This window comes from Callorhinchus milii, unplaced genomic scaffold, assembly GCF_018977255.1.
Source record: "Callorhinchus milii isolate IMCB2004 unplaced genomic scaffold, IMCB_Cmil_1.0 Scaffold2, whole genome shotgun sequence".
Classification (NCBI taxonomy): Eukaryota; Metazoa; Chordata; class Chondrichthyes; order Chimaeriformes; family Callorhinchidae; genus Callorhinchus; species Callorhinchus milii.
This window is the reverse complement of record NW_024704743.1, coordinates 74,907,473-74,925,806: the sequence shown is the minus strand read 5'-3', so window position 1 is coordinate 74,925,806 and position 18,334 is coordinate 74,907,473. Positions and strand designations below refer to the sequence as shown.

The following is an 18,334-nucleotide window of genomic DNA, read 5'->3' as shown; positions in this document are numbered from 1 at the left end:
AAATGACATTGTTTAGGTGATTCCACAATGATCAAGAGGGATAAGCGCTTCTTCCAAGAGATAAATTCCTGCAAAAAGGAATATTTAAGACCTTAGATTTAGGATAACAAGTTCAATATCCAGACATTTTGCCATGAAAATTAACTATCTCAAACCAGTAGAGGGTGCTAGAACAAGAAATGTGTTTTTGTCAGAAATTGAAGACTTCTCCGCAAAACTCTGCTGAACTGGAACAAAAAGTAAAAATGGTGCAAGGTTCTGCACACTAGTCAAATTATTGCCAAAAGAAAGAACGGAGTTGTGTTTCTCAATGGTAAATTACTATGGCTCCTGTAAAGAGTACAATTTTAATAGGTACATAATGCCAATGGCTCCCTTTTTCTGCCCCATTTGTAGAAAGAATTTGAACAAACAAGTTATACCTCAAAACAGCCTAGACCTTCCTAAAAATTGATGGAATTTGCAATTTTTCCCACTGCATTAGAAATGCAGCTATTTTATTTGTAAAATGTCCTGAAGGTTAATGAGGTTTCCTTTTGAAACTTTTTCTTGGATCCATTCAAGGAGTGCAGAGTCCTGTAATTTAGAAGTATAATATTTGCATTTGATATAGTCCCTTTCACATCAGGATGTATCAAAGCACTTCACAGGATTTCTGTGTAGTGGCTGTACTGTGTAGTGTAGGGTGAACACAGCAATTTCCTATAAGCAGTATTTTTCGAATATTTATTTTGAATAGTGCCATGGGATCTTTAAGATCTACCTGAACAAAAAGGCAAATATCACTGTGAAACCTGGGATGAAAAGGGGACTTCTTAGGAGCTTCCACTAAGATTAGTCATCTATACTGCAACTAATGTTGACTTACACTTTCACAAATTAACTTTAAACTAAATGGCAGAACAAAGTGGAAGAAGGACAGTCTCTGGGCACACCAATACATTTTTGATGGAAGTTTTACTTAAGCTGAAAAGATGACAAGTAAGGATAGACCCAAACATGATCATTAGTAGCTAATGTCCACCATACAATCATACAAAACAACAAATTACATTTGTATAGCGCCTTTCACATCAGAATGACAAACACTAGAAAGTATTGTTTCCCAAACAACCCAGGCATATCTAAACAAAAATGCCCCAAGGATAAACACGATTTAAAGACAAGTACGGTCAGACCGGACCAGCAATGTTCAGCACAGAAGCATACATTTTAAATTGATAGCTAATCTGTTCATTTGCTTCCCAAAGCTAATCTTACCTCTTTGTTGCCGAGATATTTCTGTTGGAACCAATGATTCAGCTAAGGGACTACACTGAAATCTCTGGTACATCTGGTTCAGGTAATTTGGCCCTATTTGAGCCTTAAAAACAAGCGGACATCAGCAATATCCAAGATCTTAATGTCAGCACTCTAGACCAAGAAGCCTATCAAGGGAAATTTATTTCTGCACCATTAGACATCAGATCCTTGCCCTGTAAAAAGTTGAAGAACTTTAGCTATAGTGCCAAGGCACCATCTATCAATAACCCAAAGTTATTTAGTAAAGGCCTGGAAAAAAGATTGTCCAATTATAGAAGAATCAGAAATTTGCTTTTAGGTCGTGTGGAGATAACCCTTTGTTTGTGCAAACACTGCACTTTGTGACTAGCTTATTTTACTGCAACTTAATTTCATCAATGACAGACTACTACCTATCATCAAAAAAGTTCATTACAATACTGTTCAATCCCTGTCTTAACCTGCTTTGACAGTGACCTTGGACCTATTTTTTTCCCCCCATAACCATTTTACGTAGCATCTAATGAATCCATATTGGACTCTGTTCATGGCTTTGACAATGGCATTGGCAGGCTGATCCAGAAAACAGTTCTTACCCCTACCTTTCCTGCCCTCCACCCTTCCTAATTCCAACCCACTGCTTGGGTCCAATTCTCAGCTGTTGCATTTTATGATTTGCTACTCATCTTGCCTAGCAACTTACTCCCAACCCAGTCTACCTCGATATAAAATCTCCCATTATTAGTTTGATTTCTGGAAAACTCAGAATTGTTTACAATTTTCTTCTTCTATTTCTTTCTACTACTGGGTGGTGTGTAATGGGATTAGGCAATTTAGTTCTTGCTTCAATCTTTACATTGCCTGACATAACTTTTACAATATCCTTCCTTTCCAATGTTATAATCATAACCTTAATTCTATCTTCCTCCCCTTATTCTTTTCCTTTTTATTCTGAAATTTTATATCCAAGGATATTCAGTTCCATTGTGTTTTGCATGAAGGAAAATTTCCAATAAAAACTATGACGTTCCCCCCAAGTAACTGCTACTTAGATCTGATCTCTACACCCAATGTTTCACACATTCATACTACGTATACACAAATCTATTCCAATTATCTCTCAGTGAACTCTCACTATACTATGATTTGTAAATCTCCCACTCCCAGGCAAGTCCCTCCAACTCTTAGCTTTTATATTGCAAACCTAACACCACTGGTTCGAACCTTTCATCTGACATCCCAGCTATGCTATTCCAGGGAGAAAGAAAAGGAAGAATAGCACAGAGCAATTTCATATCCGTTCTTCAGCCTACTTAAATTACCACTTGCAGCTGCCCAAAAGATCACTTACAGCCAGGGATTCAAAACCTCAACAACACAAACATTCATTGATTCTTCTTTTCAACTTATAGCTTCTGAGTACCCGTGCAGCCTTTAAAATCAGTTTAAAGCACTTTAATGGATTTAATGGATTTGCTTCGACAAAAATATATTTTGTACCTTATGCTATGGTGCAAGATTTGATACTTTCTGGGGTATGCATTAAAATAAATATATAAAAAGTCAGTTGAAGGAGCTACAATATTTAACAGAAGAAAAAGCTATTCAACAGAAAAATCCAAAATATTTGATGCTCTAATCAGATTTGTGTGCATGTTAGGAAATTGTGTGTATCTCACCAATGGTCAACTTGTAAAATGATGACAGATTTCCAACCTCTCGTTTGAGGTTCAGTTTAGTTCCCCTCCATGTGCCAGCAAGTTCCTTTGACAGGAACAGAACAAGGGAAATGGCAGCCTGCTGGCTGCACAGCAAAAAATATGTACAGGAGCACTGAAATATTAGGTAAATGTAGGAAATCCAGAACAAAAATAGATTGATGGCTGAAAGTAAAATTGAAAGAAATCATGAGATAAAAATCGATAGCAAGAGAAGAAAAAAAAGTTGGAGAATCAGTAGAGGTAACCCTAACTCAGTTTTTTTTTTTGCAGAGCTCTATTTGTAGATTTTCTGCATTCCTGGCTAGAGATAGGTACAACACCTTGAATAACTGTTGCATTTAAATTCAAATGCCACCAAAATTGATTTCTCAATTTCCTGAGATTGTGCATAAATACATGAGTTGAGATGAAGAACTACATTTTTCAATTGCAACTCAAATGTAAAGCTTTCACATCTGAGCTAAAGCCAAACCAATTCTGAATTCTAAAATTTCATCAGAGGAATTTTAGAATGTGGACTAACCAGAATTATGAGCAATAATAATAATCCTTACATTTGATATAGTGCCTTTCATGTCAAGAGGACATCCCAAACAGGTTATAGTTTAAAGCATTGTGACCTTATTTTGGGTGAATGCAGCAGCCAATTTGCACATAGGAGTGCTCCACAAAACTGCCAAGAAGTGAATGATCATTTTATTTGGGGGATTGCAGGCCAGAAGCCTGAGATAAACTCCCTTCTCTTTTCAAGCAGTACCATGGGATCTTTAACATCCACCTGAACAGGCAGATTGGGCCTCAGTTTAAAGTATCATCCAAAAAATAATTTTAAAAATGGCTGCATTTAAAGGATTTACTAATCAAAAGGAACTGGATTCAACATTAAAAACTATGGACAACAGAAAGTTATTCTCTGACTAAAGACATTTCAGAAATCCCGCTTGAATCTTACTACTGATGGCTTTCAGCTCGCTACCAACAGACATTCCAATACTCGATAAACAAAAATGCAGTTTGACCAAGTAGACGCCGACACAAATATGCACAGTTGTGAAGGAAAATAAATTCCTCTCGATTCTGAAACTTGCAGAGAATTAGCAGCTTGTTTGCCACATCCTAGCAGCTCAGAAAATCAAGACATTTTGCTTTGTTGCATACAGAATACATGAAAAAATTGGTATATTTGAAAAGGTGCTCCATGTGAAACAAGAGAGTATACAGGATAGAATTAGAAATGTATATATCAATCAAATAACATGAAGATAAATCAATAAAATTGGAGACAAAAAGCAACCAGATACAACGTAAGAGAGTTTTGGGCAGAGAGATAGTGAGACTGAAGAGAACAAAGAAACTAAGCATTGTACAGTAGTTAAAGTAAACTCTTAATAATAATCCTTTCATTTCACATAGCGTCTTGTCTTTGAGACTTCTCAAAGCGCTTCTCATCACACTAAGGTAAAACGGCCCAATGACAAGTTATCTAGAATGGTGAGTGAGGCATATGTACAAACAGATAAATAAATATGGCCAGGATATTGACATCATGATTTAAGTAATAGTGACAAATTAAGCCATGGTTAAGTTATCAGGAATGTACTGTCATTCCATCTCTCAGCCATCACATGTCAGGTTCATGGAATTTACTTTTAACAATAAAATCCCAAATTAATTGCTTTTCTATCAGAAAGTTGAGTATTCCTTCTTTAATTTTTTTTAGTACAATTATAGAATTGCATTCGTAGGTTAAGATCAAGCCATATTTGCTGGGGTACATGTAGAGAACCTTTTCTGTCAATGCTCAAAATGCAGAAGCTCCTAGCTTTTCCACAATATTTTATTTGCATAAAAACTGTATCTATTTGGTACACAGAACTCAGAGTATGCCAAGATATCAGACTTCTTCCTGAAAACACTTAAGATGCATGTCGATAACTATTTTGGGAAAGAGGAAAATATTCCAACTGACTAACCTGCAAAATAAATTATTCCCTGCACTAATAATTGGCTCACAATTAGACTAGATTAGACTAAATTACATCTATATATTTTTCAACATAATATAATAATCCTTGCATTTGATATAGCGCTTTTCACGTCTTCAAGACGTCTCAAAGCGCTTCACAAAATAGACTGTAAAGTGAATTGACTGTATATTTGTGGGCGAATTGCGGCAGCCAATTGCATACAGCAGTGTCCCCCACACAGTTGTGGATTAAAGTGACCAATTTATTATTGCTTTTTTTCTTGAGGGATTATGATCAGGTGTGTAGAGTAAGGAAACTTGCCTAAGGTTTCACCCTGCCAGGAATCGAACCCAGGTCTCTCGCTTGTGAGGCGAGTGCTCTAACCATGAGCTACAGGACTCCACAATTGTAGTTTATTGCCAATTGTAATTTAACCTATATATGTATACTGATGGAAAGTCATGACGAGAAACCATAAGATGCTCCCTTTAAACACAATATCTTGTACAGAGATTTTAATTTTTCAAACAATATTTTGTTAAAATATTCTGGGCAAAACAAATGTGGAAAAAAAAGTAATGGAATTGACTGAATTGTATTCCACCAGGATCTTGAGGTATTACTGAGAAATTGCAGATAAAGGATTGTGAACATGGGAGTAGACCAGGAATGCAAGGTACTTGGTCGTTGCAACAGCACCTCATTAGGCAACTGGGCCAATCCATTGGCATATATGGAGGATAAACAATAAATTAAAATACAACAATAATATCTGTAGTCTAGTTCCAATTCATACCACCTATTAATTTTCAAAGCCAGGCACATCAATGGAACTACTATGCATAAAGGCCTATGCTTTGTACGCGACAGAAAAAAAAATTCAAATGCAACTTGTATTTCAAACTTCCAATATTACAAACAAAACCCATGTCTGGAAACATCTACAAATATGAAACCATTATCAGGACGTTTCATAACACTTATAGGTCAGAAAAACTGCAAATCACCAAAAATTCTAAGAAATGCTTGATGTAATCCACTCCCCCCTAGTAGTTTACACTATATTAAGTATAATTTGTCAAAATTACCAAATGCCAAAGCACCTCAAAGCTGCTCTACTGAAATCAAAACACCTTGAGCAATGGGCAGGCGATTAGATATGGAAGCCCTGAACTAGGTGCTGAAAGTGTCACCCTCAGTGCCCAACATTCTCTGAAGGGATGGAATATTTCCAATCAAGAGACAATAAAATAACAACATATGGCAAGTTTTTTTTAATAGAAAAGTCTACCAAAAGGATGCAAGCAATGAATAGGATCTTGATAAGCTTAATATATTCCATAGAGTTGAGGGCTATTTAATTCAGGCAAATTGATATGTCAGATAGGGAGACTCTCCGATCGTGGAATTTAAAACAAGTGCCAGTTAAAAGTGAAATCAGAAAACTTTGAGTACAAAAGAGATAGATGGATGGAAAATAAGCATTTTTAGGGATTATGGAGAAAAACATGGGATTCCTTTATAATCATCAGTTAACTGAAATACTAATTCTCCAATATTAAAATCTTCCTCCAATGGGATACTCAAGATCATATTACTGTGTTGCATGATACCAGCTATATGTTTGCTTCCAAAGCAATCTTACAATCACCACAATGCCTTGCAACATTAAATTAATAGAATAAATCACTAAATAGTTCCAGAAACTCATGGGACGTGCGCTCCACAAGATCAGACCCACATTAGTTATACTGTATCAAATGAATGAGTTCCAATGTGGCCAAAATCCAGGTCATTAGGTTGCTGCTAACATCACTTGCTTTGTGAGGCAATACGAGTCCATGCGGTTAGCTTGGATTAACCTAGTAACATTGCCAGTTTCAATATGGTTCCTGTGTTACACAGTTAATAAAACATTCCTTTCAATCTAGACTTAAATGCTTGAATTTATTGAAAGGAACGAAAGCCTTTCATTAGAATACACACTTTTATACTGCCTGAAGTAGTCCTCATTCTTAGCATAATCTAGAAAACACTAGATCCAGATCCTTCAGGGGCTTAACATTTCTACTTTCCATTTTTCTAACAAATCAATCAGTTTTGCTTTACACAAAAAGGAATTAAGTCAACAGATCCTGGGATTGTGGGACATTTGTAACCAAGAAAACAACAGGCAGACATTGTATTTCCTCATTCATTTAATACAATATAACCACTGAATACCAATCAATATTCCAAACAGTGGAATATATGTCTAATCCTGGCAGCATATAACAATTTGCAGACTAGCAATCTTCCCCTCACCAATTGTATATTGGGAAATTTGGAATACGAGAAAACTAACATTCAGATAATAAATATTACCATCTACAGTAAGGAATCCATCATTTTTTTTCTCAGCCAACTTCAGTCAAGTTGAATTATACCAAAACAGTAGTCAAGGAGGATTTAGAGGAAAAACAAACTGATCTTAAATTTACTATCTCAGAGCACAGCTATGCAAAGCATTAGTCAAATAAACCAGATTTAGAATGTACTGCATCTCCCTACTAGAGGTATGTATCATTGTCAGACACGGGGTCAAATTCCACACGCATGCAGATGACATCCAAATCAACCTTTCCTCCTCTAGCCATGATCCACGGTCCACCAATGTTCTGTCTACTTGTCAGACATCAAGGCCTGGATGAGCACCAACTTTCTGCAGCGGAACATGTATAAGACGGAAGCTATACCTCTTTGGCTCCTGTCAACTTCTTCTCACCTGCAGTTCTGACCTCCTTAATTTCCCTTGCCTATCCCTCAGACTTCCAGCACTTGTTTGCAACCTAAGCTTCTGGCTCAATACCCAGTTGTGCTTCCTACCCTACATCCAGTAACTAACCAGGACCGCTTTCCTCCACCACCACACCACCCACGTCCAACCATACTCAACATCGCTAAAACTCTCAGTTACGCTTTCATCACCTGCTGTCTGGATTTCTCCAATGTCCTTCTGGACCTCCTCCCGACGTGAGAGGCGCTCTATAAATGTAATTTTGTTGTTGTTTGCTGGTCTCCCCAGCGCCACTATTCACAAATGCAATTGATTCAAAACATCAATGCTTTCGGTGGCAGTTGTGCCTTGAGCCACATCAACCCTAAACTCTGCCTGCTTTAATCACTCTGCCTTGCTCCCTCTTTGCCAGTCTTGTGAAGTGTAGTTGTCGACATTTGTAGGCGAACACTAGCATTGGCCAGGTGAACAAGAAACAACTTAACTGCCCCGCCACCCATCAAAAAAAAACAGCAATAATCTAGCATGGGAAAAAACAGGTAGAAATGTCACTGTTACATTTCCCATAGTTTTGTTGCTTCGTGCAGATTTTTGGTGGGTGGAAAGAAAGAGATGAAAAGGTGAAAGCCAGACCAATTCTTATCCTGATTGCAGTTGTTCTTTACAATATAAGATTACCTACAGGTTTAAACATCATCCCAGAATAACACGACAGAAACTCCAGCCCAATGTATTACACCACAACACCACCAAGTGAAGACAGGCAGGAGATAGGACAACAAGCAAGGTCAACAAACTCAAGAAAACAGCTTCTACTTACCAGACTGTTCCTGTCCTGCTTTTGTTTGACAGCAAGAATAAAAAGAAAGCCAAAGTAAACTTTAAAGCAAAGAGGAAACCAACATTTCTAACGGCATTGGTTAGTATTTATTTGCTGCCATATTGCAAGAAAAAACACCAAGCCATGCCAGTTTTATCATGTCATAACTGAAGCCACACATCCAACTTCCAATGAAGATCCACATCATTAAATACCAGAATGTTACATTGAAAGTGTGACTGCCTGCAAACACCAGTTAACCATAACACAGCATTCTTAAAACAAATTTCAAATACACCAATCCTTCAATTTATAGGATTGGTTTCAATAAAACATGGATTCGTTTCAATGAAATATGGACACAGGCTTAAAGACTACATGATCATCCTCAGCACATTATTTTTTTAAAAAAACGGCCATTCACTTTACAGTATATTCTGTGAAGCACTTTGGGACGTCATGAAGACGTGATAAGGCGCTACATCAAATGCAAGGATTATTATTATTGATACTTTTTGTTTTACGCATTATCCACATATATCAATGCCCTGTGAATAGCAATTTGCATCTGCATTTTCTATTATAGTTCCCTCTGGTAGAATGACTAGGCAGTTTGAGATAGTGAATTCTCAAGCAACTGACACCATATGTCAAAACTGATTGAAATCTTGAATAAGACTTTGAAACTTCACAATGCATTTTTTTTATAAATGACATCAACTGCTTGTTTGAGCATAAGAATACTTCTTAAGGTAAGAATAGCAAAATTCCTAACTGTTGCTTTTTTGGGGGCAGAATAGGGAAAGAAATAGTACTATGAAAGTCCATGTAAATATCTGACCAAAGTGAGTACAAAACACCAAGCTCTCAAAAGGCAACATCCAAACAATATGATGGCATTTAAGTAATACATTATAATTCAAGTAGTGGGGATAAATAAGAATTTGGGTGCAAATCTCATTTGCATTTTGTAAGGTGAATTTTATTTAGTTTACACACAATACAAGAATGTTTATTTTGTTCACATACTGTATTAAAAATATCCGAGACCAAGCAGGACATTTCACAGCTAATATACAGTGGTATAATTAAACTCCCCTTACCTCCTTTTGAGCAATACCCATCCTGTCTCTCCAGTGCAACAGAAGCAAATCAACCTTCTCTTTGGCAAATTTTTCTACTTCTTTAGCGGCTTTTCCAGCTAGTCGTTGCCAGTCTGGGACCTTACCGAATTTACCATACTGATCCTATTGAATTCAAAAGGAAATGTACATTTAAACATCTATGGTTCTTGCACAAAATGAATTAGAAACCTGGAGCACACGATTGCAGAAAAAATTAAAAAGGATGAAGCAAGCTTAAAAATATGCACCTAAAAAGTTTTCTATTCATTTAGTTTCAATAATTCAAAGGCTCAATTCAGAGGGCGCAGATCAGCCCCCAGCTCAGGTTCAAACCCTCAAATTTCCAGCGCTTGGGACAACCTCCTGACATGAAAGATGCTGCATAAATGCAATTTGTTGTGTCGGCGAAACCTTGGTAAGTTTCCTTACTCCACACGCCTAATAATAATCTCTCCAAAACAATAATAAATTGGTCATTTTCAATCTACGACTGTTTGTGGGACATTGCTGTGCGCAATTGGCTGCCGCGTTCCCCCACAAATATACATTCACTTCACAGCATATTCTGTGAAGCGCTTTGAGACGTCGAGAAGATGTGAAAAGCGCTATATCAAATGCAAGGATTATATTATTATATTCTCAACCTAAAGGAAGCACAGCTCTTTCACGTAACCAATACTGTAGTCAAGCTGAAATATTATTGACCAGTTTCTCTTCTCCTGCACCCCTGAAATACTGGCTGCTCTCCAGTAACTCACTCCATGCTCACATAAATTATGGCCACAGCACCACTATCGCAAAAATAAACCTTCAACTTACCGTTGCAATTTTTACATTGTCCCTGATGTGCATCCTGTCAATGTCTTTTTCTGGTACTTGCTCTGTGCTATCGAGATATGCCAGCAAACCTGTTGGCTGAAAACAAAAGAAAATTATTTTTAGGTGTGTGGAGGGGTGGGGAGAAATGGAAAAAGTATTGCCATACCAAGAAAACCAAGACATTAGGAAGTTATAAGAAGTTAATAGGCATTAATGAAGGGGGGAAACGGAGAGGAGCTTTGAAGTAGTAAGGTTTGAAGTTAAGACAGCTACTGAAGTTTGAACTTGGCTGGAGAGCATGGCTACAGTTATAAGCTATAACTGGTCAAACATTTTACACTTGGTTTATTTCTGCAGAGGATTTGTGGCATTATTAAAATGAGAAGTACATTTCTTTGGTTGCATTTTAAATACATTTTTCACCCACATCACACAACAAACCAGCTGGCAAAATTTTAGCACCATAGTTACTTTTCCTAGATTGCAAGGGACTTTGATTTACAATATGGACCTAATACTGCTGGTTGCAGGAAAATTAATAGATTTGCAAATGCAGACCTTCACCAGATTTAAGAATCCACCATCAAAAGGCAGAACTGGTCAAGCAAGGCACTTTCGTAAAGAATACACTGAATTCAAAAGAAAGCCAGGATGGGAAAAAAATGTCTGCAACAACATGCTGTAGTCTGGAGATGGTCAATGATCTTTTTCCCAACATTAGGTTCATATTAGTAGCTGCTGGTTGATCAATGGCTGTTTTACCAATGACAATCAACAATAACTTTGACATTAACCCGATTCTTAAAGCAGTCAGTCCAGCAATCCAGCCTCCATCACCCTTCTTGGTAACCTGTTCTGGATGTTGATTCAAGCTCAGATAAGGGAAAGTGAACAGAGTTTTTTTTTTGTTTATAGAAGTGGTCCATATATAGAACAGCCTGCTGAAATAATAATAATAATCCTTGCAGTTGATATAGCACCTTATCATGTCTTCAAGATGTCTAAAAGCGCTTCACAGAATATACTGTAAAGTGAATTGACTGTATATTTTGTGGGTGAAACACGACAGTCCATTTCAGACAGCAGTGTCCCACAAACAGTAGTGGGTTGAAGTGACCGATTTTTTTTTTTTTTTTGAAGGAATTCTTAACCCTGGAAAAGCGATTCGCCAATCGACTAACAACCAGTTCCTATTTACTGCTTGGTAATTTACAGCCAAGTAATTGGTAAAAATGCCAAATAATTAAGTAACCAGGGGCTTTCCCAGATGAGAATCTAGTCAAAATGCCAGCAACAACATATCTGACACAACTACTCTCAACTGGAAACCAAGACTTCTACTGTCTCTGATATTACAGTGGCTTATTCTTGATATTTATTACTTTGTAGGTTTAGGAGACCAAATGTCAAAAGGCAGAACCTCAAACTCTCACTGCTGGTATTGGATACTGACATATCCTATTTCAATTTAAAACTTTCTGAAAATAGTAGTTTATCAGAGATTAAGTGATTAAGTCCCTTAAGTGTTTCAATTCGGATATCACCAGTTCTCCCGTTATGGGTTCCTACTTTAAACAAAGTAATGAATATCAAGACTAGTCCACTCCAAGGATGCGGATTGTATTAGAAAATTAGATATAATTAGCTCACGAGAGGGATCTGAGACACAAGTGAATTATTTGCCTACAAAAAAAATCACTAGTTTAAAGTCAATTTTGTGAAGAACTTTGCCACATTGTCCTGACATTCAGGCACTATATCAAATGAAATGTTTTTTCAGAATTTGGTATCTTTTGTCAAGCAAAAATACCTGCTAATTTGTTCAGTATTAACACCAAAGTATTATGCTTTAAAAAGCTTGAACATAAACACGACTTCGAGATCAATTTAAATTTTCACTTACCAAAATACGTTTTAGCAAATTTAATGCTGTAAGATTTTCTGCAGTCCAAAGTCCCACCAAATGCCTACTTAACTGCCTGAATAGAAACAATTTTCCATCATTAATATTTTGTTTTCAGATTTTATAGCTGGAAACACAATCTAGTGAAACAAGATCTGGGCACCACACTATAGGAAGGATGTTAAGGCATTGGAAAGGATGTAGAGGAGATTTACAAGGATGGTACCAGGAATGAGGGACCTTGATTATGAGGAAAGGCTAGAGAGCCTGGGATTATTCTCACTGGAGCAGAGAAGGTTACGAGGAGACCTAATAGAGGTCTTCAAAATCATGAGGGGATTTGATAGGTTAGAAAGAGAAAAACTGTTTCCACTGGTGGGTGTGTCGGTGACTCAAGGTCACAGATTCAAAATAGTCTCTAAAAAAAGCAGAGGGGGAGGTGAGAAGAAATGTTTCCACGCAGCGAGTTGTTCGAATCTGAAACTCATTGCCTGAAAGGGTGGTGGAGGCCGATTCGATAAAAACTTTTAAAAACGCGGTGGACGGGTATTTGAGGAGGACAGGTTTGCAGGGTTATGGGGAAAGGGCTGGGGAGTGGAATTGACATTGATTGCTCTATTCAAAGAGCCGGCACAAACTCGATGGGTCGAATGGCCTCTTTTTGTGCTGTACGATTCTTTGATTCAATTGTACATACCTGTTCGTCAGCATCCGCTGATCTGTGCTAATTGTAAACATTGAGGTGTGTAAATGACGTGGTAGGGCACCTTCACTCAAGGCAAGCTCCTGCATTTTTGCAGCTATCTCTTTGTCACCTTCCTTATTAGGAAGAAATAGAGATGGTTCAGTAAAATTGTAGCCAAGGCAATGACTTGTAAAAGTTTATCAACTTCTTGCTCTTATATTCAATGCCCATAATATAAAAGCTATGCTATTGAATCTGCATATTTAATGGCCTTGTCTATTTACATTCCCATATTTAAAGACATACGATCCATTTCTCAGATGAGGAGAGTTTATAGCTTTGGTTCAATGGGCAAGTTACCTCAAGGTGACTGGAGCCCAGTTGTCATTATCAACCGAGACTAAACAGTCATGCATTTACATTTCAGTAAAGGTCATTAAATAGAAATTAGGAGTAGGAGCTAGTTCAACTACTTTCTTCTCCTTCCCTCAAATATCAGCAAGTCAAGAATATTCATGGCATCCATTATGATGTCCTAGTTGAGATCAGCTAACTAACCAGACAAAAGATTGTTAAACCTCTGGTATTCATAGTATAAACTCAGTGACCCAATCAATTCTTAATTTACAAAACTAACTCCTTTGGAGAATCTATTATAAAGCTTACCTCTATTATTGCCTTCATAACTAAGCCAGCTCCTTTCACAATAGCCATCGAAGGGTGCTGAAAGCAAGTACAACAAATAGTTTTCATACAGAAAAACTACTGAACATCTCCCACGAAACATTAAGATAGGGTTGTGCAATCAAGCGATAATCATGAGCGCAAGTCTCAAAAGGAATTTTATGCATATGATGTTGCAAATTGATCTTACATGATGTTGCAAAATTAACTGTCCTTCTTACCTTGTAAAGAGACTCCCATTTTTGCACAACATTTTTTAAAAAATGGAACCAAGCTAATGTACATTGACATCTACACCGTCAAGGTTGAGAAAATACAGTGCAGTATATGGGTCAGACTCTTGGGAGGTTGGATCCGTATAAACCTCCAATTTAAGTCAACAATTTGATTTTTGCACAGGTCAAACCAATCATCTGGTCTCCTTCAAACTCAGTGTAATTTGGTGAACTCCAAGGCAAGTTTAAAAACATACCTGGAAAAGTTTAAAAAGAGTTCTTCCAACAGCTGCCACCATTTCCAGCAACATATCAAACTGTTGTCCTTCAGTTGTCTCACTATACGGAGCACAGAGTGCAAAGGTAAGGAAGTCCAAAAGGGAACTGATCACTAGGGCACCTGTTCCATGATCCTGCAAGAAAAATGAATGAATTTTCACCTTGGAGGCAGACAATCGATCAGTTCCAAACTTCATTGCTCTGGTCTATTAAGCAATGCAAACCCAAAATTTCCATTGATAGGATACAAATAAACTATACCAAGAAGAATATGGCATCTTCATTTACCTCTGAACTATCATGTCCAAACAAGGATAAAACTATGTTAACATAACTTAATTTTAAACCATCTCAACAACAGCAAAGAGAAACATGAAAGTGTGGATGTGGGCTTAATTATGGCTGGATGCATTTTTTTTCTAATTAGATTTCTTTCCTCTGAATAATAATCTGTGAATAATGATCTTAACATATTCATAAATCTCCTGAGGAAAAATTTGGGTACTGCAACTGTACCTAATAGTAATCAGTGAAAACATCTGGAATTAGTGTACATGCAGTTACTAAGCCCAACATTATGAGATACCTGAATGAAACTACCCACTAACTGAACAATCAGTGTCTAAATTATACAGATATGAAGAAAAGTAAAAATGAAAGTCAGGTAACCCTCTGGGGAAAATGTGTACAGAAGCACTACGATTCCAATGAATACAGAGATTTGGTGGTTTAGACTAGCCCTGCACATAACATGCAGGAGTAGGCCATTTGGCCCTTTGAGCCTGCCCCGCCATTCAATCATGGCTGATCTTCTAATCTAACTCCAGCTAATAACCTAACCCTGCCTTATCCCCATATTCCTTAATCCCTTTTGCAATAAGAAATCTATCTATCTCAGTCTTGAATATGTTCAAGGACTGAGCATCAACAGCCCTTTGGGGTAGTGAGTTCCATACATTCCCCACCCTTTGAGTGAAGAAGTTCTTCCTCAACTCAGTGCGAAAGGGCTGGTCTCTGATTTTAAGGTTGTGACCCCTGGTTTTAGTTTCTCCAACCAGGGGAAACAATCTCCCACTATCTACTCTATCATGCCCATTGATGATCTTATAGGTTTCTATAAGATCCCCTCTAATTCTTCTATATTCTAGAGAATATAGGCCCAAATTGGTCAGCCTATCCAGGTGTGGTCCTACCAGGGCCCTATACAGTTGCAGCAAGACTTCCCTACTCTTATACTCTAATCCGTTCGCCTTCCTAATTGCTGCTGCGCCTGCAGACTAACTTTCTGTGATTGGAGTACAAGGCACCCAAGTCCCTCTGGACACTAACACATTCCAATCTCTCCCCTTCTAAAAAATAACCCGCTCTACTGTTTTTGCTACCTAGGTGGATGACTTCGCACTTCCCTACATTATACTTCATCTGCCACCTACCTGCCCAATCACCTAACCTATCTATGTCTCGCTGCATTTTTTAATGTCGTCCTCTGTGTTGACACTTCCTCCTAGTTTTGTGTCATCCGTGAATTTAGATATATTAACTTTGATGTCCTCATCTAGATCGTTGATGTAGATGGTAAATAGCTGAGGCCCAAGGACTGATCCTTGTGGCACTCCACTAGTCACATCCCACCAATTTAGCACTTTGGTGTAGTAACGTAGCACTACAAGTGCTAACGTTTAACGTAGCACTTCCCTACGTTATACTTCATCTGCCATCTACCTGCCCAATCACCTAACCTATCTATATCGCACTGCACTTGAGGTTAGAGGTTGACTAATATCAACCTCTTGACATTTCCTCCTAGTTTTGTGTCATCCACAAATTTAGATTCCCATCCCCCAGAGGATGAATTCAAGAACCTCATCCTCACCTACAAGGCCATTCACGGCCTTGCTCCCTCCTACCTCTCCGACCTACTATCCCCCTACCTACCCGCCCGTACCCTCCGTTCCTCAGGCTCTGGTCTGCTCCACGTCCCCCGCCCCAACCGCCCTACCATCGGTGGCCGGGCCTTCAGCCTCTCAGCCCCCAGGCTCTGGAACTCCACCCCCAGTGCCTTCGCCGCCTCCTCCCTTTCCTCCTTCAAGGCCGGTCTCAAAACCTTTCTCTTTGACCGTGCCTTCAGCTCCCCTCTCGACTCTCTACCCCCTCCTCGCTCCCTCCCTTCCCTCCCCTCACCCTGACCATTTCCCCTTCCTCGCTCCCTCCCTTCCCTCCCCTCACCCTGACCATTCCCCCCTCCTTGCTCCCTCCCTTCCCTCCCCTCATCCTGACCATTTCCCCCCTGCTCGCTCCCTCCCTTCCCTCCCTCACCCTGACCATTTCCCCCTCCTTGCTCCCTCCCTCCCCTCCCCTCACCCTGACCATTTCCCCCCTGCTCGGGTCATGACCCAACTGTGCAGCGCCTTGGGACGTCCTCCTGACGTGAAAGGCGCTTTATAAATGGAATCTTGTTGTTGTTGTTGTTGTTGTTGTTCCCCCCTGCTCGGGTCCTGACCCAACCGTCCAGCGCCTTGGGACGTCCTCCCGACGTGAAAGGCGCTCTCTAAATGGAATCTTCTTGTTGGTGTTGTAGATATATTAACTTCAATGTCCTCATCCAGATCGTTGATGTAGATGGTAAATAGCTAAGAAGACCCAAGGACTGATCCTTGTGGCACTCCACTAGTCACTTCCCGCCAATCTGAAAAGGACCCATTTATCCCTACTCTTTCGTTTCCCACCCATTAACCATTCCCCAATCCATGTTAATATGCTCCCTCCAATTCCGTGGGACCCTATCTTTTGGACTAACCTTTTATGCGACACCTTATCGAATGCCTTCTGGAAGTCCAAATAGACCACATCCACTGATTCACCCTTATCTCGTTTACTCAAAATATCCTCAAAAAATTCTATGAGATTTGTCAAACATGATTTCCCTTTTGTAAAGCCATGTTGACTTGGCCTAATTATATTGTGCTCCTCTAAATACCTCACTACCACATCCTTAATCTATAGTTCCCCATCTTTTCCTTTCCACCTTTTTTAAATAGTGGTGTGACATTTGCGATCTTCCAATCCATGGGGACTGTTCCAGAATCCAAGGAATTTTGGAAGATCAGACACAAGGCCTCCACTATCTCATAAGGTACTCTTATTCCACAAGGGAATATGCGACTGCTGAGAATTATGCACTGCATTCTTAAATATTTGCCACTGTTGGTCTACACTTTTACCCCTTAACCTGATTCTCCCGTCTATTTTACCTAAATCTTTCCTCATACCTACAAAATTAGCCCTAATTAAATTCAGAATACTTGCCTCGGATTTAACTATATCCCTCTCTAACTTAATGCAGAATTCAATCATATTGTGATCACTCTGCCCTAAAGGATTTTTAATACCTACACTGCCAACTAGCCCTGTTTCGTTACACAAAACAAGGTCTAGGATGGCCTGTCCCCTAGTTGGTTCCTCGGTATGCTGCTCTAGAAAGTTATCTCTCATACACTCAATGAACTCTTCTTCTAACCTACTTTTGCCGATTTGGTTTTCCCAATCTATGTGGAGATTGAAATCACCCACTATTATCGCTTTACCTTTCCTACATGCTCCACTGATTTCTTGATTAATACCTTGTGCTATATTGTGATCATTGTTTGGGGGTCTATAAACCACTCCCATTAATATTTTCTGCCCCTTATTATTTTTTATTTCCACCCATATTGTCTCGACCTCCTGGTCATCGGATTTCAGATCCTTCCTCTCCATTGCTTTTATTTCATCCCTAATTAACAGGGCTACACCCCCCACCTTTTTTCCCACAGTGTCTATCTTTCCTCTAAACTGAAAACCCTGGAATATTTAACTACCATCCTAGATCTCCTTGTAACCATGTTTCATTGATGGCTACTAGATCGTATCCATATGTGTCTATCTGTGCTTTTAATTTATCAGTTTTATTCCGAATGCTTCGTGCATTCAGATATAACATTTTTAATTTCCTACCATTTCCTCTACTCTCTGATTCCTTATCTACTTTGCCAAGCTTCTTACCCCTAGTTAACATATTCCT

At 38.7% G+C, this 18,334-nt stretch overlaps 1 protein-coding gene across 1 annotated transcript in view; it reads right to left on the bottom strand.

Moving 5' to 3' along the window:
- Nucleotides 1-18,334, bottom strand: part of LOC103183385 (dnaJ homolog subfamily C member 13) — an 82,780-nt gene that overhangs the window by 40,376 nt on the left and 24,070 nt on the right. Inside the window, 7 exon segments of the mRNA XM_007900835.2 lie at nt 8,566-8,583; nt 9,669-9,812; nt 10,509-10,604; nt 12,412-12,487; nt 13,109-13,230; nt 13,763-13,819; nt 14,253-14,408. Of these exon segments, the coding sequence (XP_007899026.2) occupies nt 8,566-8,583; nt 9,669-9,812; nt 10,509-10,604; nt 12,412-12,487; nt 13,109-13,230; nt 13,763-13,819; nt 14,253-14,408 (669 nt within the window).